This window comes from Zosterops lateralis, assembly GCF_965231275.1.
Source record: "Zosterops lateralis genome assembly, chromosome: 35".
NCBI classification, from domain to species: Eukaryota; Metazoa; Chordata; class Aves; order Passeriformes; family Zosteropidae; genus Zosterops; species Zosterops lateralis.
In genome coordinates this window covers 2,081,788-2,102,658 of record NC_139795.1, presented here as the reverse complement: position 1 = coordinate 2,102,658, position 20,871 = coordinate 2,081,788, and the positions used below count along the sequence as shown (strand labels likewise).

The 20,871-nt window shown below is 55.5% G+C and overlaps 1 protein-coding gene and 1 long non-coding RNA gene across 2 annotated transcripts; both read right to left on the bottom strand.

The window, feature by feature from the left end:
- Positions 1 to 1,567: 1,567 nt before the first annotated feature.
- Positions 1,568 to 20,667, bottom strand: LOC310921521 (spliceosome RNA helicase DDX39B). The gene is made up of 12 exons (XM_083881680.1): positions 20,616 to 20,667; positions 18,119 to 18,336; positions 17,148 to 17,188; positions 16,635 to 16,721; positions 15,848 to 15,940; positions 12,030 to 12,213; positions 10,814 to 10,932; positions 8,446 to 8,577; positions 6,616 to 6,725; positions 5,006 to 5,150; positions 3,081 to 3,228; positions 1,568 to 2,098 (listed from the first exon to the last, which is right to left on the bottom strand). Exons 2-12 carry the CDS (start codon positions 18,327 to 18,329, stop codon positions 2,082 to 2,084), a joined length of 1,287 nt encoding a protein of 428 aa, XP_083737806.1. The 5' UTR covers positions 18,330 to 18,336; positions 20,616 to 20,667; the 3' UTR covers positions 1,568 to 2,081.
- On the bottom strand, positions 12,246 to 15,078 carry LOC310921522. Its single transcript, XR_014592153.1, has 2 exons — positions 14,998 to 15,078; positions 12,246 to 14,830 (listed from the first exon to the last, which is right to left on the bottom strand). It is a non-coding gene; the product is annotated as an uncharacterized lncRNA (long non-coding RNA).
- Positions 20,668 to 20,871: the final 204 nt, after the last annotated feature.

Sequence of the window (20,871 nt, the reverse complement as noted above, 5' to 3'; positions counted from 1 at the left end):
CCAGAAGGATTTTTGGTGTCCCAAGGTGGTTTTTAGGGCTCCCAAGAATGTTTTTAGGGCTCCCAGAAGGATTTTTAGGGCTCCCAGAAGGATTTTTGGGGCTCCCAAGATGATTTTTAGGGCTCCCAGAAGGATTTCTGTGTCTCCCGGGGCGGCCGGGGCTCAGTGCGCTGCGAGTTTTGTCCTCACAAAGTGGAAAATCAGAGGATTTGAAGCGATTCCTCATCGCCGCCGCCGCCGGGAGGGAACAAAGGACAAACCGGGACTTACCGGGGTTTTATTGAGCTTTTATCGGGGTTTTATCGGGATTTTATTGGAGTTTTACCGATCACCGAGACCTGAAACACAGCGGGGTGAGGCTGGGGCGGATCCCGGGAGGGGTTTTTAGGGGATTTTAGGGGTTTTAGGGTTTTTTTGGTGTTTTTAGGGTGTTTTGGCCGTGGCTCAGGGCTGTGCTGTCCTCAGCAGGAATCAGAGACTCTAGTCTTGGGTGTCATCATCGCCACGGCCCCGAAAATTGGGGATTTAATATAAAAATGGGATCAGGAGTTCCGAATGAAACAGGCTGGAGATCAGAGAGCCCCGGGTTTCCCTCAGAAAACACAGATCGCCCTTTAGGAACCCCGATTTTCCCTCAGAAATCACAGATCGCCCTTTAAGAGCCCCGATTTTCCCTCATAAAAACTCGGTTCTTCCTCAGAAACTCCCGATTTCCCTCACAAACCCCCGATTCCCCTCATAAACCCCAGATCTCCCTTTATAAACCCCCAATTCCCCTCATAATTCCCTGATCTTCGTTTATAACCCCCCAATTCCCCTCAGAAAACCCAAATCCCCCTCATAACCCCCGATTTCCCTTTATAAACCCCCAATTCCCCTCACAAACCCCCGATTTCCCTTTATAAACCCCCAATTCCCCTCAGGAAGCCCCGATTTCCCTTTATAACCCCCAATTCCCCTCAGAAACCCCCAAGTCCCCTCAGAACCCCCCGATTTCCCTTTTTAAATCCCCAATTCCCCTCATAAATCTCCAATTCCCCTCAGAAACCCCCGATCTCCGTTTATAAACCCCCAATTCCCCATATAAACCCCAGGTCTCCCTTTATAACCCCCAATTCCCCTCAGAAACCCCCAATTCCCCTCAGAAGCCCCCGATTTCCCTTTATAAACCCCCAATTCCCCTCAGGAACCCCCGATCTCCGTTTATAACCCCCCAATTCCCCTCATAAATCTCCAATTCCCCTCAGAAACCCCCAATTCTCCTCAGAAACCCCCGATCTCCGTTTATAACCCCCCAATTCCCCTCATAAATCTCCAATTCCCCTCAGAAATCCCCCAATTCCCCTCACAACCACCGCTCCCGCCTCTCACCCGCCGCAGGCCCGAAGAGGCCGCGACCCCTCACGCCGCCCCTTTTATAGTCCCGCCAAGCCCCGCCCACCCCGGGCCCCGCCCACCCCCAGGGACAAAATGGCGGCGGCGCCGAACGGCGGGAAAACGAGGCCACGCCCCCTCCCTGTGACGTAACTCCACCCCGCGCTCAAACCACGCCCTCACCCGCATAACCCCGCCCCTTTTCCTTTTATGGACACACCTCATTAACAAGCCCCGCCTTCACCCACATAACCACGCCCCTTTCAGCCAAACCACGCCCATTTTCCCCTTTTATGGTAATTTCCCCGCAAGCCCCGCCCCCAGACGCTCCAAGGCCGATCCGGCAAAACTTTATTTTACCAAAAAAACCAGAAATTTTACAGCCGGGGGGGGGTCCGGGGGGGGGTCCCGGGGGTGGGCGTGGCCCCAGGCCCCTCCCCCCAGCTGCCACACGAGGGGAAAGGGGGAAAAACTTTTCACTTTTTTCTTTTTTTTTCTTTTTTTCTTGTTTTTTTTTTTTTCTTTTTTTTTTTTTTTTAGGCCTTTTTTCTACAAAACCCCCGGGGAGGGGGGAGGGGATTGGGGGGGGGGGGGGGCGGCCCAACCCCCCCCTTTGGCCGAGCCGGGGTCGGTTTGTTTTGGGGGAAAAGGGGAATTTGGGGAGGGGTCCCGGGGGGGTCGCGGCGTCGGGGGGGCCTGGGGGGTCCTTATCGGGTCTGTTCGACTGTGGGGGAAAAGAGGAGGGAAAAAATCAACATGGGGTAAAGTCACCCCTAAAAACTCAGCCCAAAGACCCCCAAAACCCACCCCAAAGACCCCCAAAAATTCACCCCAAAGACCCCCCCAAAGCCCCACCTCAATGACCCCCAAAAACCCACCCCAAAGACCCCCAAAATCCCCCCAAAGACCCCCCCAAAACCTCCCCAAATTGTGTCGATGTCGTGGGGCAGCTCAGTGGGGTTCACCCCAAACCCCTGGGACCCCCAAAAACACCCCCAGGACACCCCAAAACCACCCCAAGATCCCCAAAATACCCCAAGGACCCTCCAGGACCCCCGAAAACACCCCAAAATCTCTGCAGGATCCCCCAAACACCCCCAAAACACCCCCAGGACCCTCCAGGACCCCCCAAAATTCTCCCAGGACTCTCCTAGGACCCCTAAAACACCTCCAGAACTCTGAAAAATGTCCTCAAGACCCTCCAAAACCCCTCCACGACCCTCCAAAACACCTCTAGGACCTTCCAGGATCTGCCAAAACACCCCCAGGACTCCCCAAACCCCCTCCAGCTCCCCCCAAACCCCCTCCAGGACCCCCCAGGACCCCCCAAACCCCCTCCAGGACCCCCTGAAACACCCCCAGGACCCCTTAAAACCACCTAAAACATCCCCAAACCCCTTCCAGGACTCCTCAAACCCCCACCAGGACCCCCTGAAACACCCCCAGGAACCCCCAAACCCCCTTTAAGACCCCCCAAGACCCCCCAAGACTCCACCAGGACCCCTCAGGACCCCCCAAACCCCCTCCAGGACCCTCCAAACCCCCTCCAGGACCCCCTGAAACACCCCCAAACCCCTTAAAACCACCTAAAACATCCCCAAACCCCCTCCAGGACCCCTCAGATCCCCTCCAGGACCCCCCAGGACTCCCCAAATCCCCTCCAGGACCCCCCCAGAACCCCCCAAGACCCCAATTTTCCCCCTCACTGTAGGAGGAGATGTCGATCTCGTCGGGCAGCTCGCTGATGTTGACCTCGAAGCGATCCTGGACGTCGTTGAGGATTTTGGCGTCGTTCTCGTCCGACACGAAGGTGATGGCCAAGCCCTTGGTGCCGAAACGGCCCGCCCGGGCCACCTGGGGGGGGAATTGGGGGTCAGGGGGGCTCAAAACTGCCTGGGGGGGCAAAAAACCAACTGAGGGACCCCAAAAACCCCCGCCCGGGCCACCTGGGGGGGGAAATTGGGGTTAGAGCACCCCAAAAACTGCCTGGGGGGGCAAAAAACCAACTGGGGGACCCCAGAAACCCCCGCCCGGGCCACCTGGGGGGGGGATTTGGGGGTCAGGGGGGCTCAAAAATACCTGGAGGGCCCCAAAAACTGCCTGGGGGGCCCCAAAAACCAACTGGGGAGCCCCAAAAACACCTGGGGGGCTCCAAAAACCCCCATGGACATCCTGGGGAACCCCAAAAACCCCCGCCCGGGCCACCTGGGGGGTGAATTTGGGGGTTAGGGGGGCCAAAAACTGCCTGGGGAACCCCAAAAACCGCCTGGGGAACCCCAAAAACACAATGGGGAGCCCCAAAAACCCCCATGGACATCCTCAGGAGAGATTGGGGGGTCGGGGGGGCAAAAAAACACCTGGGGAGCCCCAAAAACCCCCGCCCGGGCCACCTGGGGGGAGATAGGGGGTAGGGGGGCCCCAAAAACCCCCTGAGGGGTCCCAAAACCCCCCATGGAACATCCTGGGCAGGGATTAGGGGGTCAGGGGGACCCAAAAACCACCTGGAGGGCCCCAAAAACCCCCAGGACCCCCTCAGGACATCCCAAAACACTCCCAGGACCCCTCAAAGACCCCCCAAAACAACCCCAGGATCTCTTTAAAACCCCCCAAAACACCCCCACGACCCCTCAGGACTCCTCAAAGAGGCCCCAAAACACCCCCAGGACCCCCCAAACCCCCTCAGGATTCCCCAAAACACCTCCAGGACTCTCCTAAACCCCCCCCGGACCCTCCCAGGACCCTTCAAACCCCCGAGGACCCCTTTAAACCCCCCCAGGACCCCCCAGGATACCACCAAACCCCCTCAGGACCCCCCAGGACCCCACCAAACCCTCAAGGACTCCTCAAAACACCCCCAGGACCCCTCAGGAACCCTCCAGAATCCCCTCAAAGACCCCCCAAACACCCCCAGGACCCCTCAAAGACCCTCTAAATCACCCTCAGGACCCCACAGGACCCTCTTAAACCCCGCCAGGACCCCTCAAAGGCCCCCCAGGACCCCCCCAACCCACCCCAAAACACCCTGAGGACCCTCCAAACCCCCTCAAAGCCTCCCCAAACCCCCTCAAGACCCCCCCAGGACCCCTCAAACCCCCCAGGACCCCCCAAAACAGCCCCAGAACCCCCCAAACCCCTCCAGGATCCCTCAAGGACCTCCCAAAACTCCCCCAGGACCCCCCAAAACACCCCCAGGATCCCTTTAAACCCCCTCAGGACCCTCCTAAACCCCCTCAGGACCCTCCTAAACCCCTCAAAGACCCCCCAAAACCCCCCTAAAAGACCCTCAGGACCCCACAGGACCCTCTTAAAGCCACCCAGGACCCCTCAAAGGCTCCCCAAACACTCCCAGGATCCCTCAAAGACCCCCTAAAACACCCTCACGACCCCTCAGGACCCCTCCAGGACCCTCCTCACCCCCTCAGACCCCGTCAGGAAGCCCAGAGACTCCTCAAGGACCCCCCTAAACACCCCCAAGACCCTTCAAAGACCCTCCAACCCCTCCCAAACCCCTCCACAACCCCCCCAGAGCCCATTTAAACCCCCTCAAGACCCCCCCAAACCCCCTCAAACCCCTCAAAGCCCCCCTAAAACTCCCCCAAAGCCGGATTTGAAGCCCCCCAAAGGTGCCCACCCTGTGCAGGTAGGTGTCGGAGTCCTCGGGCATGTCGTAGTTGAAGGCGATGTTGACCCTCTCGATGTCCATCCCGCGCCCAAACAGGTTCGTGGCCACCAGGATCCGGCGCTGGAAGTCCTTGAACTGCTGGTACCGCGACAGCCTGGGGGGACACGGGGGTTTGAGGGGGTTTTGGGGGGCTCAGAGGGGATTTGGGGGGTCTTTGAGGGGTCCTGGGGGTGTTTTGAGGGGTCCTGGGGGGGGGGTTGGAGGGTCCTGGGTGGGTTCCTGAAGGGTTTTGGGGGGCTCAGAGGGGTTTAGGGGGGTTTTGGGGGGTCCAGGGGTTGTTTTGGGGGGCTCAGAGGGGGTTTGGGGGGTCTTTGAGGGGTCCTGGGGGTGTTTTGGGGGGCTCAGAGGGGGTTTGGCAGGGCTCAGGAAGGTTTTGGGGGGCTCAGAGGGGTTATTTGGGGGTCCTTGGAGTGTTTGGGGGGGGCCTCAGAGTGGTTTAGGAAGGTTTAAGGGGGTCCAGGGGGTGTTTCAGGGGGTTTTGGAGGGTCCAGGGTTTCTTTTGGGGGGTCCAGGCATGTTTTGGGGGACTCAGAGGGGGTTTGGGGGCTTCAGGAGTGGTCTGGGGGGGTCCAGGGGGTGTTTTGGGGGACTCAGGAAGGTTTGGGGGGGCTCAGAGGGGTTTAGGAGGGTGTAGGAGGGTCTTGGGGGGTCCAGGGAGGTTTTTGGGGGGCTCAGAGGGGATTTGAGGGGGTTTGGGGGGGTCCAGGGGGTGTTTTGGGGGGCTCAGAGGGGGTTTGGGGGGGTCCAGGGGGTGTTTTGGGGGGCTCAGAGGGGGTTTGGGGGGGTCCAGGGGGTGTTTTGGGGGGCTCAGAGGGGGTTTGGGGGGGTCCAGAGGGGTTTTTGGGGGGTTCAGGGGTCTTTAGAGGTTGTTTTGGGGGTTTAAGGTGCTTTTTTGGGGTTACAGGGGGTGTTTTGGGGTTGGTTTTAGGGGTCCCTGACCAATGGGGGTGTTTTGGGGGGTCCAGGGGGTGTTTCTGGGGGTCTCAGAGAGGTTTTTTGGGGATTATTTTGGGGTGATTTTGGGGTAAATTTTTGGGGATTTCAAGGGCGATTTTTGGGGCTGTTTTGGGGGTTGTTCAGGGGTTATTTTTGGGGGAATTTTGGGATTATTTTGGGGTGATTTTTGGGGTTCTCACCTCTCCTCCTGGGGCATGCCCCTGTGGATGGCGACGGCCGGGGGGGTCGGGGATTTCAGGGGGATTTTGGGGGTCTCAGGGGCTGTTCAGGGGTTATTTTTGGGGTTATTTTGGGGTTTAATTTGTGTTTTCACCTCTCCTCCTGGGGCATGCCCCTGTGGATGGCGATGGCCGGGGGGGTCGGGGATTTCGGGGGGATTTTGGGGCTGGTTTTGGGGGTCTCAGGGGTTATTTCTGGATTATTTTGGGATGATTTTGTGGTTTAATTTCAGTTTTTACCTCTCCTCCTGGGGCAGCCCCTGTCGATGGCGATGGCCGGGGGGTCGGGGATTTGAGGGGGATTTTGGGGGTCTCAGGGGTTATTTTTGGGATAATTTTGGGGTTATTTTGGGATTATTTTGGGGTGATTTTTGGGGTTCTCACCTCTCCTCCTGGGGCATGCCCCTGTGGATGGCGATGGCCGGGAAGTTTTGCTCCACCAGCAGCTGGGCCAGGGCGATGCAGCGCTGCACGGACTTGACAAAGATCACAACCTGGGGGGCAAAAACGGGGTCAAAATCCATCCTAGGGACACCAAAATTCATCCTGGGGACCCTAAAACCATCCTGGGGACCCCAAAATCCACCCTGGGGACCCAAAATTCATCCTGGGGACCCCAAAACCACCTGGGGGGGCAAAAATGGGCTCAAAATCCACCCTGGGGACCCCAAAATCCACCCTGGGGACCCTAAAACCATCCTGGGGACCCCAAAATTCATCCTGGGGACCCCAAAACCACCTGGGGGGGCAAAAATGGGGTCAAAATCCACCCTGGGGACCCCAAAATCCACCCTGGGGACCCAAAATCCATCCTGGGGATCCTAAAACCATCCTGGGGACCCTAAAACCATCCTGGGGACCCCAAAATTCATCCTGGGGACCCCATAATCCACCATGGGGACCCAAAATCCATCCTGGGGACCCCAAAACCACCTGGGGGGGGAAAAATGGGGTCAAAATCCACCCTGGGGACCCCAAAATCCATCCTGGGGACCCCAAAATTCACCCTGGGGATCCTAAAATAATCCTGGGGATCTTAAACCTGCCCTGGGGGGGCAAAAACGGGCTCAAAATCCATCCTGGGGACCCCAAAATCCACCCTGGGGACCCCAAAATCCACCCTGGGGACCCAAAATCCATCCTAGGGACCCAAAATCCACCCTGGGGACCCAAAATTCACCCTGGGGACCCAAAATCCATCCTGGGGACCCCAAAATTCACCCTGGGGACCCCAAAATCCATCCTGGGGACCCTAAAATTATCCTGGGGACCCCAAAATTCATCCTGGGGACCCCAAAACCACCTGGGGGGGCAAAAATGGGCTCAAAATCCACCCTGGGGACCCCAAAATCCATCCTGGGGACCCCAAAACCACCTGGGGGGGGAAAAATGGGGTCAAAATCCACCCTGGGGACCCCAAAATCCATCCTGGGGACCCCAAAATTCACCCTGGGGATCCTAAAATAATCCTGGGGATCTTAAACCTGCCCTGGGGGGGCAAAAACGGGCTCAAAATCCATCCTGGGGACCCCAAAATCCACCCTGGGGACCCCAAAATCCACCCTGGGGACCCCAAAATTCATCCTGGGGACCCCAAAACCACCTGGGGGGGCAAAAACCACCCTGGGGACCCCAAAATCCACCCTGGGGGCCAAAAATGGGGTCAAAATCCACCCTGGGGACCCCAAAATTCACCCTGGGGACCCAAAATCCATCCTGGGGGACCCTCCCACCCCCATGATTTTGTGGCTGTTTTTGGGGTGAATTTCAGGGTGGATTTTGGGGGATCCCCCCGTAATTTTGGGAACCATTTTCGGGGTGGATTTTGGGTCAGTTTTTGGGGATCCCCCGGGGTTTTTGGGGCGGTTTTTGGGGTGGATTTTGGGACATTTTTTGGGGATCCCCTGGGATTTTTGGGGCAGTTTTTGGGGTGGATTTTGGGACAGTTTTGGGGGCAGTTTTTGGGGCAGTTTTTGGGGGACCCCCCGGGGTTTTTGGGGGCATTTTTGGGGCAGTTTTTGGGGCAGTTTTTGGGACAGTTTTTGGGGCACTTTTTGGGGGACCCCCCGGGGTTTTTGGGGCCGTTTTTGGGTTGGATTTTGGGACAGTTTTTGGGGACCCCCCGGGGTTTTTGGGGCCGTTTTTGGGTTGGATTTTGGGGCAGTTTTTGGGGACCCCCCCGGGTTTTTGGGGCGGTTTCGGGTCCCCCCAGACCTGGTTGAACTCGAGCACGTCGAGCAGGTCGAAGAGTTTCCTGTTCTTCTCGTTGTCCTTGAGTTTGACGTAGTACTGCTGCAGCCCGTGCAGCGTCAGCTTCGTCTCGTCGTCCACAAAGATCTCCATGGGCTGGGGGAGATCAGCCTCAGCCCCCGCCCGGGGCACCTGGGACAGCCCCCAGCCCCCTGGGCACACCTGGGCACACCTGAGCCCCCCCCAAATCCTGACTGGGCACCCCCAGACCCACCTGAGCTCACCTGGGCACCCTAAAACCCCCCTGAGCTCACAGCCTCAGCCTCAGCCCCCGCCTGGGACACTTGGGACAGCCCCCAGCCCCCCTGAGCCCCCCTGGGCACACCTGAGCTCACCTGGGCACACCTGAGTATCCCCTGAGCCCACCCTGAGCTCACAGCCACAGCCTCAGCCCCCGCCCGGGACACCTGGGCACACCTGAGCTCACCTGAGCTCACCTGGGCACACCTGGGCACACCTGAGCTCACCTGGGCACACCTGGGCACACCTGAGCTCACCTGAGCTCACCTGGGCACAGCTGGGTATCCCCCAATCCCACCTGAGCTCACCTGGGCACCCCCTGAGCTCACCTGGGCACTCCAAATCCTGCCTGGGCACCCCCTGAGCCCATTTGGGCCCCCCCAGACCCCCCTGAGCTCACCTGAGCCCCCTCTGATCCTCCCTGAGCTCACCTGGGCAACTCTGAGCCCCCAGCTGCCCCTGAGACCCCCAAAACTGCCCCTGAGACCCCCAAAACTGCCCCTGAGACCCCCAAAAAGGAGCTTTAAAAACCCCCAAAGTGCCCCCGAGACCCCCAAAAGGAGCCTCAAAACCCCTGAAACTCTTCCTGAGACCCCCCAGCCACCCCCTTTTCCCTCCCCACCATCAGGAGGGGCTTTTTGGGGGTTTAAAATCTTCTTCATCATCATCGGGGGGGTCTCAAAAACCTCCCAGGAGGGAATTTTTTTGGGTTTAAAATCTTCTTTTTCTTCATCATCCTCCAAAAACCAAGAGGGAGGAGGAAAAATGGGAATTGGGGGGTCTCAAAAACCTTCCCAGGAGGGAATTTTTTGGTTTTTTGGGGCTTAAAATCTTCTTCAGCATCATCATCATCCTCCAAGCAGGAGGAGGAAAAAAAAAGAGGAAAAATGAGGAAAGAAAAAACAGAAAAAAAGAGGGAAAAAGGACCCGAAATCTCTTCCGCGGCGGGAAAGGGGTTGGGAAAAAATGAGGAAAAAATGAGAAAAAAATGAAGAAAAAATGAGGAAAAAATGAGAAAAAAAATGAGGAAAAAATGAGGAAAAATGAGGGAAAAATGAGGGAAAAATGAGGAAAAATGAGAAAAAAAATGAGAAAAAATGAGGAAAAAATGAGAAAAAACGAAGAAAAAAATGAGAAAAAAATGAGAAAAAATGAGGGAAAAAATGAGGGAAAATGAGGAAAAAAATGAGGAAAAAAATGAGGAAAAAATGAGGAAAAAAATGAGGAAAAAAATGAGGAAAAAAATGAGGAAAAATGAGGAAAAAATGAGGAAAAAATGAGGGAAAAAATGAGGGAAAAATGAGGGAAAAATGAGGAAAAAATGAGGGAAAAAATGAGGGAAAAATGAGGAAAAAATGAGGAAAAAATGAGGGAAAAATTGAGGGAAAAATGAGGGAAAAAATGAGGGAAAAATGAGGGAAAAATGAGGAAAAAATGAGGGAAAAAATGAGGGAAAAATGAGGAAAAAATGAGGAAAAAATGAGGGAAAAATTGAGGGAAAAATGAGGGAAAAATGAGGAAAAAATGAGGGAAAAATGAGGAAAAAATGAGGGAAAAAATGAGGGAAAAATGAGGGAAAAATGAGGAAAAAATGAGGGAAAAAATGAGGGAAAAATGAGAGGAAAAAATGAGAAAAAATAAGAGAAAAAAATGAGGGAAAATGAGGAAAAAATGAGGGAAAAAATGAGGGAAAAAATGAGGGAAAAAATGAGGAAAAAATGAGGAAAAAATGAGGAAAAAATGAGGAAAAAAATGAGGAAAAATGAAGAAAAAATGAGGAAAAAATGAGGGAAAAATGAGGAAAAATGAGGAAAAAATGAGAAAAAAATGAGAGAAAAATGAGGGAAAAATGAGGAAAAAAATGAGAAAAAAATGAGAAAAAAATGAGGGAAAAATGAGGGAAAAAAATGAGAAAAAAATGAGAAAAAAATGAGAAAAAATGAGGAAAAAATGAGGAAAAAATGAGGAAAAAATGAGGAAAAAATGAGAGAAAAAATGAAAAAAACGAGAAAAAATGAGGGAAAATGAGGGAAAACGAGGGAAAATGAGGGAAAATGAGGAAGAGGAGGGTGAGGAGGAAGGAATTCATTACGTCTTGCATGAACTTGCGGCACACGGGGCGGATCTCCTTGCTCAGGGTGGCGCTGAACATCATCACCTGCTTCTCGTGCGGCGTCATGCGGAAAATCTCCTGCACGTCCCGCCGCATGTCTGCGGGAAACACGGAAATCTGGGGGGTTACAGGGGGAATTCGGGGCTCTGGAGGGGTCTCCGGGGGTCTGGGAGGGGATTGAGGGGGAATCTGGGGGGTTAGGAGAAGTTTGGGGGGAAAAAAACAAGAAAATTTGGGGGGTTAAGGGGAAATTTGGGGGGTTAGGGGAGAATTTGGGGGGTTAGGGGGGTCTGTAGGAAAAATGGAGAGTCACAGAAGGGATTGAGAGGGAAATTTGGGGGGTTAGGGGGGATTTGGGGGGCTCAGGAGGGGGAGTTTTGGGGTGTTAGGGGGGAAAGTTCCCTCAGGAACCACCCAGAGACCCCCAAAACCTCCCAGGACTCCCCAAAACCCCCCAAATCCCCCCCAGGACTCCCCAAATCCCCCAGAGACCCCCAAATCCCCCCCCAAATCCCCCCCAGGACTCCCCAAATCCCCCCAGGACTCCCCAAATCCCCCCAAATCCCCCCCAGGACCCCCCAAATCTCCCCCCAGGACTCCCCAAATTACCCCCAAGGGCCCCCAAACCCACCCTGGGACCCTCCAAAGACCCTCAGGAACCCCCTGGAGACCCCAAAATCCCCCCAAAACTCCCTGGAAACCCCCAAAATCCCCCCAGGACCCTCAGAGACCCCCAACCCATCCCCCAGAACCTCCCAGGAACCCCCAGAAACCCCCCAGGGAGCCCCAAAACCCCCCCAGGACTCACCAAATCCCCCCAAATCCCCCCCAGGACTCCCCAAATCCCCCCAAATCCCCCCCAGGACCCCCCAAATCCCCCCAGGACTCCCCAAATCCCCCCAAATCCCCCCCAGGACCCCCGAAATCCCCCCCAAATCCCCCCAGGACCCCCCAAATCCCCCCCAAATCCCCCCAGGACCCCCCAAATCCCCCCAAATCCCCCCAGGACCCCCCAAATCCCCCCAGGACTCCCCAAATCCCCCCAAATCCCCCCCAGGACCCCCCAAATCCCCCCCAGGACTCCCCAAATCCCCCCCAGGACTCCCCAAATCCCCCCAAATCCCCCCCAGGACCCCCCAAATCCCCCCAAATCCCCCCAGGACCCCCCAAATCCCCCCCGGACCCCCAGACTCACCGAGCTGCTCGAGCATCTTGTCGCACTCGTCCAGGATGAAATGTTTGATGTGTTTGAGGTTGAGGCTCTTGTTCCGGGCCAGGGCCAGGATCCTGCCCGGGGTCCCCACCACGATGTGGGGGCAGTTCTTCTTCAGCACCTCCTCGTCCTTCTTGATGGACAGGCCCCCGAAAAAAACGGCCACCTGGGACAGAAAAAAATAAAAAATTTATCATGTTAGGGGTGGCCCCAAAAAATCCAGCCTAAAAAAATTATAAATTAGGGAAAAACGCCGAAAAATTTGGCTCCAAAAATCATAAATAACGCAAGATTTCCCAAAAAAACGCCACCTAAAAAATCGTAAATAATACACAATTCCCTGAAAAAAGCCCCCTAAAAAAAGCCCCCTAAAAACCAGAAATGAGGGACAGACCCCAAAAATGTGGCCCTAAAAAAATCATAAAAAAAACCAGAGAAATCCCTGAAAAATTTCACTTAAAAATCGTGAATCAAGGACAGTCCCAAAAACTCCCCAAATAAGGAAAAAAAATCTCAAAATGTACAGAATGTTATTATTTCAAATATCGTTAAACGTATTAAAATCACAATATATCAAAAAATCATAAATTAGGAACAAATCCTGAAAAATCCAGCCCCAAAAATCATAAATTAAGGACAAACCCAAAAAATACAGCCCCAAAAATTGTAAGTAAGGAACAACAGAAAAACGCAGCCCCAAAAATCAAAAATGAGGGAAAAATCCCCCCCAAAAAACAGCCCCGAAAATCAAAAATTGGGGATAAAATCCAAAAAATACAGCCCCAAAAATAAAGGACAAACCCTGAAAAATACAACCTCATAATCCCAAAATGAGAGAAAAAAATCCCCAAAAAAATTCCACCCCAAAAATCATAAATGAGGGACAGGCCCCCGAAAAAAAAACAGCCACCTGGGACAGAAAAAAATAAAAAATTATCGTTTTAGGGCAAGTCCCGAAAAATCCAGCCTAAAAAAATATAAATGAGGGAAAAATCCCCCCAAAAAATAGCCCCGAAAATCAAAAATCGGGGATAAAATCCAAAAAATTCAGCCCCAAAAAGTCCTAAGTCAAAGACAAACCCTAAGAAATATGGCCCCAAAAATTAAAAATTTGGAACAAACCCAAAAAAAAAAAAATACAGACCCAAAAAGCCATATAAGAAAAAAATCCACAAAAAAAATACCACCTAAAACTTTAATAATAAACAGACAATTCCTTGAGAAACACCACCCCAAAAAATCAGAAATGAGGGACAGGCCCCCGAAAAAAAAACAGCCACCTAAAACAGGGGAAAAAAAACAAAAAAATTGGGAATTTGGGGTGGGCCCAAAGAATAGAACCAAAAAAATATAAATGAGGGAAAAATCCCCCGAAAAAATAGCCCCAAAAATCAAAAATCGGGGATAAAATCCAAAAAATTCAGCCCCAAAAATCAAAAATTAAGGACAAATCCCTGATAGACTCCACTTAAAAATCATAAACTAGAGATAAACCCAAAAAGAGCCCCAAAATTCAAAGATCACAGACAAAATCCCAAAATTTACGGCCCCAAATGAGGGACAGGCCTCCGAAAAAAAACAGCCACCTGGGACAGAAAAAAATAAAAAATTATCATTTCAGGGGTGGCCCCAAAAAATCCAGCCCGAAAAATTATAAATGAGGGGAAAAATCCTCAAAAAAATAGGCACAAAAATCAAAAATTGGGGATAAAATCCAAAAAATTCACCCCAAAAATCAAAAATAACAGACAATTCTCTAAGAAACTCCACTTAAAAATCGTAACTTAGGGACAAAGCCCAAAAAATCCAAACCCAAAATTCAAAAATCGGGGACAAACCCCAAAAATACGCCCCCAAAAACATAAATAACAGACAAATTCCTGAAAATACAGGCCCAAAAATCATAAATGAAGAGAAAATCTCTGAAAATACGACCCCAAAAATCATAAATTATAGATAATTCCCTGATAAACTCCACTTAAAAATCATGAATGAGAGACAAACCCCAAAAACACAGCCCTAAAAACCATAAATTAGGTAAAAACCCCTGAAAATACAGCCCAAAAATCATGGATCAGGAACAAAACTCAAAAATCATAAATGATGGACAGGCCCCCGAAAAAAAACAGCCACTTTTGGGGGAAAAAAAAAAACAAAAAAAAATTGGGAATTTGAGGCAGTTCCAGAAAATACAGGACAAAAAAATTATAAATAAGAGACATTTTCCTGAAAAATGCAGCCCCAAAACAAAAAAAAAATAGAGAAAAAAAAATAATAATAAAAAAATCCAGCCCCAAAAATCAAAAAATACAGAAAAATAAAAAAAAAAATACAGCCCCAAAAACCAAAAAATACAGAAAAATAAAAAAAAAAAATACAGCCCCAAAAATCAAAAAATACAGAAAAATAAAAAAAAAAATACAGCCCCAAAAACCAAAAAATAGAGAAAAATAATAAAAAAAATCCAGCCCCAAAAATCATAAATAATAGAGAATTCCCTGAGAAACCACCTAAAAACCAAAAATCAGCGACAAAACCCAAAAAATACACCCCCAAAAAAATCATAAATAACAGACAATTCCCTGAGAAACACCACCCCTAAAAATCAGAAATCAGGGACGGCCCCAAAAATTCATAAATCAGGAACAGTGCTAAAAAAATCCAGCCCCAAAAACCCAAAATGAGGAAAAAAATCCCTGAAAAAAATCCAGCCCCAAAAATTAGAAGTAACAGACGATTTCCTGAGAAAAAGCCACCTAAAAATCAGAAATGAGGGACAAACCCTGAAAAATATCACCCCAAACCCCTCCAGGACACCCCAAAACCCACCCAGAACCTTCCCAAATTCTTCAAGACGCCCCAAAATCCCTCCAGGATGCCCCAAAATCTCTCCAGAACCTTCCAAAAATCATCAGAACCGCCTCAAACACCTTCAAATCCACCCCCAAACCCTCCAGGCCACCCCAAAATCTCTCTAAAACCTTCCTAAATTCTTCAAGAGCCCCTGAAATCACTTCAGACCATCCCCAAATCCCTCCAGGACACCCCAAATCCCTCCAGGACACCCCCAGACCCCTCCAGGACACCCCCAGACCCCTCAAACACCTTCAGGACACCCCCAAACCTCTCCAGAACCTTCCCAAATTCCTCATAACCCCCTCAAACACCTTCAAATCCACTTCCAAACCCTTCAGGACACCCCAAAATCTCTCTAAAACCTTCCTAAATTCCTCAAGAGCCCCCAAATCCCTTCAGGACGCCCCCAGACCCCTCCAGGCCACCCCAAAATCATCAGAATCCTCCCAAATCCCTTCAAACCACCCCCAAACCCCTCCAGAACCTGCTCAAAACTCTCCAAAACCCTCCTGAATTCCTCAAAACCCCCAGAAACCTCTCCAGGAAACCCCCAGACCCCTCAAACACCTTCAGGACACCCCCAAACCTCTCCAGAACCTTCATAAAATCATCAGAACCGCCTCAAACACCTTCAAATCCACCCCTAAACCCTTCAAACCACCCCAAAACCCCTTCAGGCCACCCCAAAATTCCTTTCAAGACCCTCCCAACCCCTCCAGGACACCCCCAGACCCCTCAAATCCCTTCAGGCCACCCCAAAACCTCTCCAGGACCTTCCCAAATTCCTCAAGAGCCCCTGAAATCACTTCAGACCATCCCCAGATCCCTCCAAGCCACCCCAAATCCCTCCAGGACACCCCCAGACCCCTCCAGGACACCCCCAGACCCCTCCAGACCCTCAAGGCCCCCCCAAAAAACCCCCTGAAGCCCCCCAAAGCCCCCACCTTGACGCTGGGCATGTACTTGGAGAAGCGCTCGTACTCCTTGCTGATCTGGAACGCCAATTCCCGGGTGTGGCACATCACCAGCACCGACACCTGCGGGCAGGGGACAGGGGACAGGGGAGGGGGCTCAGGGCCCTGCCGGGACCCCCTGAGACCCCCCAGAGACTCCCAGAGAGCCCAGAGCCCCCCAGAGCCCAAAGCCCCACCAGAATCTCCCCAGAGACCCGCCCAGAGCCTCCTCAGAGACCCCCAGAGCCCACCCAGAGCCACCCCAGAGCCCCCTGAGACCCTCCAGAGCCCCCAGAGACCCCCAGAGCCTCTAGAGCCCCCCCAGAGCCTCCCCAGAGCCCCCCAGAGTCCCCCCAGAGCTGCGTCCAGACCCCCCAGAGCCCCTCAGAGCCTCCCCAGGGCCCCCCAAAGCCCCCCAGAGCCCTCAGTGCCCCCCAGACCCCAAAGCCCCACCAGAATCTCCCCAGAGACCCGCCCAGAGCACCCCCAGAGCTCCACAGAGCCCCCTGAGACCCCTCAGAGCCCCATCCAGACCCCCCAGAGCTCCCCCAGAGCCTCCCACAGCCCCCCCTGAACCCCCCCAGAGACCCCCCAGACCTCCCAAAGCCCCCCAGAGCCCCCCCAGAGCCCCCTAGAGCCCCCCCAGAGCCCCCCAGAGCCCCCCCAGAGACCCCCAGAGCCCCCAAGAGCCTCCAGAGCCCCCCCCCAAGCCTCCCAAAGACCCCCAGAGCCCCTCCAAGCCTCCCCAGAGCCCCCCACAGCCTCCCCAGAGCCCCACCTGGCCCGTGACGGGCTCCAGCTGCTGCAGCGTGGCCAGAACGAACACGGCGGTTTTGCCCATCCCGGACTTGGCCTGGCACAGCACGTCCATGCCCAGGATGGCCTGGGGGATGCACTCGTGCTGCACTGGGGGGGGAAATTCAGAGTTAGAGACCCCCTGGGACCACCCTGAGACCACCCAGAGCATGATAGAGACCCCCAGAGACCACCCAGAGCCCCCCACAGCACGTCCATGCCCAGGATGGCCTGGGGGATGCACTCGTGCTGCACTGGGGGGGGGAATTCAGGGTTAGAGACCCCCTGGGACCACCCTGAGACCCCCTGAGACCACCCAGAGCCCCCCACAGCACGTCCATGCCCAGGATGGCCTGGGGGATGCACTCGTGCTGCACTGGGGGGGAAATTCAGAGTTAGAGACCCCCTGGGACCACCCTGAGACCCCCTGAGATCCCCTGAGATCCCCAGAGCATGATAGAGACCCCCAGAGACCACCCAGAGCCCCCCACAGCACGTCCATGCCCAGGATGGCCTGGGGGATGCACTCGTGCTGCACTGGGGGGGGAATTGGGGGGTTAGAGACCACCCTGATACCCCCAGAGAATGATAGAGACCCCCAGAACCCCCCAGGAGAGGAACAGAGACCCCCCCAGAGCATGTCTGGACCTGGGGGATGCACTTGTGCTGCACTGGGGGGGAAAATTCAGGGTTAGAGACCCCTGAGATCCCCCAGAGCCCCCTGGGAGGGTCGCAAAGCCCCTCAAGATGATCCCAAAGCCCCCCAAATCCCCCAGACTCACCCTCGGAGGGATGCTCAAACCCGCAGTCCATGATGGCAGACCCTGAACTCCTTCAGGATGACCCCAGACCCCTCTAAATCCCCCAGGAGCCCCCCAGACCCCCCCAGGAGCCCCCCAAAGCCCCCCAGAGCCCCCAGACTCACCCTCGGAGGGGTGCTCAAAGCCACAATCCACAATAGCCCTGAGCAGCTCGGGTTTGAGCAGGAAGTCCCTGAAGCCCCCAGACCCCTCAGAATGACCCCAGACCCCCCCAGGAGCCCCCCAGAGCCCCCAGACTCACCCTCGGAGGGGTGCTCAAAGCCACAATCCACAATAGCCCTGAGCAGCTCGGGTTTGAGCAGGAAGTCCCTGAAGCCCCTCAGGAGCCCCCCAGAGCCCCCAGAGCCCCCAGACTCACCCTCGGAGGGGTGCTCAAAGCCACAGTCCACGATGGCCCTGAGCAGCTCAGATTTGAGCAGGAAGCCCCCAGACCCCTCAGGATGACTGCAGACCCCCCCAGGAGCCCCCCAGAGCCCCCCAGGAGCCCCCCAGACCCCCCAAAGCCCCCAGACTCACCCTCGGAGGGGTGCTCAAAGCCACAGTCCACGATGGCCCGGAGCAGCTCGGGTTTGAGCAGGAAGCCCCCAGACCCCCCAGAATGACCCCAAACCCCCCCAGGAGCCCCTGAGGAAGCCCCCAGACTCACCCTCGGAGGGGTGCTCAAAGCCACAATCCACAATGGCCCGGAGCAGCTCGGGTTTGAGCAGGAAGTCCCTGAAGCCCGAGCTGTGGATGGACACGTAGGAGCCCTTGACGTCCTTTTTCGGGGGGGCCTCGGCGCCGTCGGCCCCGGCCGCGTTCTCCACCTCGTCGTCCTCGTAGTCCAGCAGCTCGTTGTCCACGTCGTTCTCCGCCATGGCCGCGCTGGACACACGGGGTCAGTGGTCACTCGGGGGGAGTGACCGCCCCGGGGAGGACTGGTCACTGCAGGGAGCGGGGGACTGGTCACTCAGGGGAGGACTGGTCACTGCAGGGAGGACTGGTCACTCAGGGGAGGACTGGTCACTGCAGGGAGGACTGGTCACTCAGGGGAGGACTGGTCACTGCAGGGAGGACTGGTCACTCAGGGGAGGACTGGTCACTGCAGGGAGGACTGGTCACTCAGGGGAGGACTGGTCACTGCAGGGAGGACTGGTCATTCAGGGGAGGACTGGTCACTCAGGGGAGGACTGGTCACTGCAGGGAGTGGGGGACTGGTCACTCAGGGGAGGACCGGTCACCGCAGGGAGTGGGGGACTGGTCACTGCAGGGAGTGGGGGACTGGTCACTCAGGGGAGGACTGGTCACTCCAGGGAGGACTGGTCATTCAGGGGAGGACTGGTCACTCAGGGGAGGACTGGTCACTCAGGGGAGGACTGGTCATTCAGGGGAGGACTGGTCACTCAGGGGAGGACCGGTCACTGCAGGGAGTGGGGGACTGGTCACTGCAGGGAGCGGGGGACTGGTCATTTAGGGGGGAGTGACCACCCTGGGGAGTGCCCAGGGGAGTGAGGGGTCAGTCGGGGGAGTGACCGCCCTGGAGAGGACTGGTCACTGCAGGGAGTGGAGGACTGGTCACTCAGGGGAGGACTGGTCACTGCAGGGAGTGGGGGACTGGTCACTCAGGGGAGGACTGGTCACTCCAGGGAGCAGTGACCACCCATGGGAGGACTGACCACTCATAGAATCACTGACCACCCACAAAAGGACTGGTCACTCAGGGGGAGTGACCGCCCTGGGGAGTGGGGAGCACCCAGGGTAGTGGGGGAACTGGTCAGCCGGGGGAGTGACCGCCCCAGGGAGGACTGGTCACTCAGGGCAGTGGGGAGCACCCAGGGGAGTGTGGGGACTGGTCACTCAGGGATCACTGACCACCCCAGGGAGGACTGGTCACCCAAGGGAGTGGTGACCACCCACAGGAGCACTGACCACTCACGGGAGCACTGACCACTGACAGAACCAGTGACCACCCATAGAATTACTGACCACCCACAGGAGGACTGGTCACTCAGGGGAGCGCTGACCACCCATGAGAGCAGTGACCACTCACAGGAGCACTGACCACCTGTCGTTATCACTGACCGCTCAGGGGACCACTGACCACTCACAGGATCACTGACAGGAACACTGACCACCCATGGGAGGACTGACCACTCAGGGGAGCACTGACCACCCCCAGGACCGGTCACTCACGGGAGCACTGACCATTCATGGGACTGCTGACCACTCAGGGGAGCACTGACCACCCCCAGGACTGGTCACTCACGGGAGCACTGACCATTCATGGGAAGACGACCACTTGCAGGAGACCACTGACCACCCAGGAGAGCAGTGACCACTCACAGCATCACTGACCACTCACAGAACCACTGACCATCTCTAGGATCGCTGACCACCCATGAGACCACTGACCACTCAGGGCAGGACTGACCATTCAAAGAAACACTGACCACCCAAGGGAGCAGTGACCATCTGAGGGAGTGGGAAGGCCTCACAGGAGTGCTGGTCACTCGTGGGACCACTGACCACTCACAGAAACACTGACCCCCCATGGCTGCACTGACCATTCACGGGAGCACTGACCACTCAAGGGAGCACTGACCATTCAGGGGACCAATGACCATTCACGGCTGCACTGACCACTCAGAGAAACACTGACCACCCATTACAGCGCTGACCACTCACAGGAGCACTGACCACTCACGGCTGCACTGACCACTCGAGCGAGCAGTGACCATTCAAAGGGCCACTGACCACTCACGGCTGCACTGACCACTCAGAGCCAGGACCACTGGTCACTCCCAGCACCGCTGACCACCCCCGGACCCCTTCAATCAGCACCGAGAGACCCCCGGGACCCCTCGAATCCCCCCGGTCCCGGTTCCAGTTCCATTCCCGTTCCCGGTCCCGTTCCCGTTTCCCGCTCCCGTTTCCCGCCAAATCCCGTCCCCGGTTCCCCCCCTCCCCTCACCCGGCGCCGCCATCTTGGGCCGCGCACCCGGCGGCGCTCCCGGAGCGCGGGCCCCGAGCGGCGGCGGCGGCCCCGGAGCGCCCCGGGGGCCGCGGGGGGAGCGGGGGAGGCGGGAGGGGGCGGCGGGAGCGGCCGATGGGCGGCGGCGGCGGCGATGGCGGCGGATGCGGCGCCGGGCCCCGCCATCACTCACCCCTTGAACGCTGCGACCGCCGCGACCGAGAGGGCGGCGCTCTGCGTCACTTCCGGTCCGCGCCACGCCCCGAGGACCCCTCCCCTCCCCTCCCGCCCTCAGCGGGGCTGCCCGCCGAGATCGCCTGAGCGGAGCCGCGACACCGAGCGGAGCCTCACCGGGGATTCCTCCGCTCTCCCCGGTGCTCCCGCCGCTTCTTCAGAGCCTCCCGCTGCTCTCCCGGTGCTCCCGGTGCCCCTCACGGAGCTCCCGCTTT

Coding starts and splice junctions, on each gene's coding strand:
- LOC310921521 (XM_083881680.1), bottom strand. CDS start 18,329: ATGGCGGAGAACGACGTGGACAACGAGCTGCTGGACTACGAGGACGAC. Junction 17,189..18,118: donor CTTTGAGCACCCCTCCGAGG/GTGAGTCTGGGG, acceptor TTCCCCCCCCAG/TGCAGCACGAGTGCATCCCC. Junction 15,941..16,634: donor TGGAGCCCGTCACGGGCCAG/GTGGGGCTCTGG, acceptor CCCTGCCCGCAG/GTGTCGGTGCTGGTGATGTG.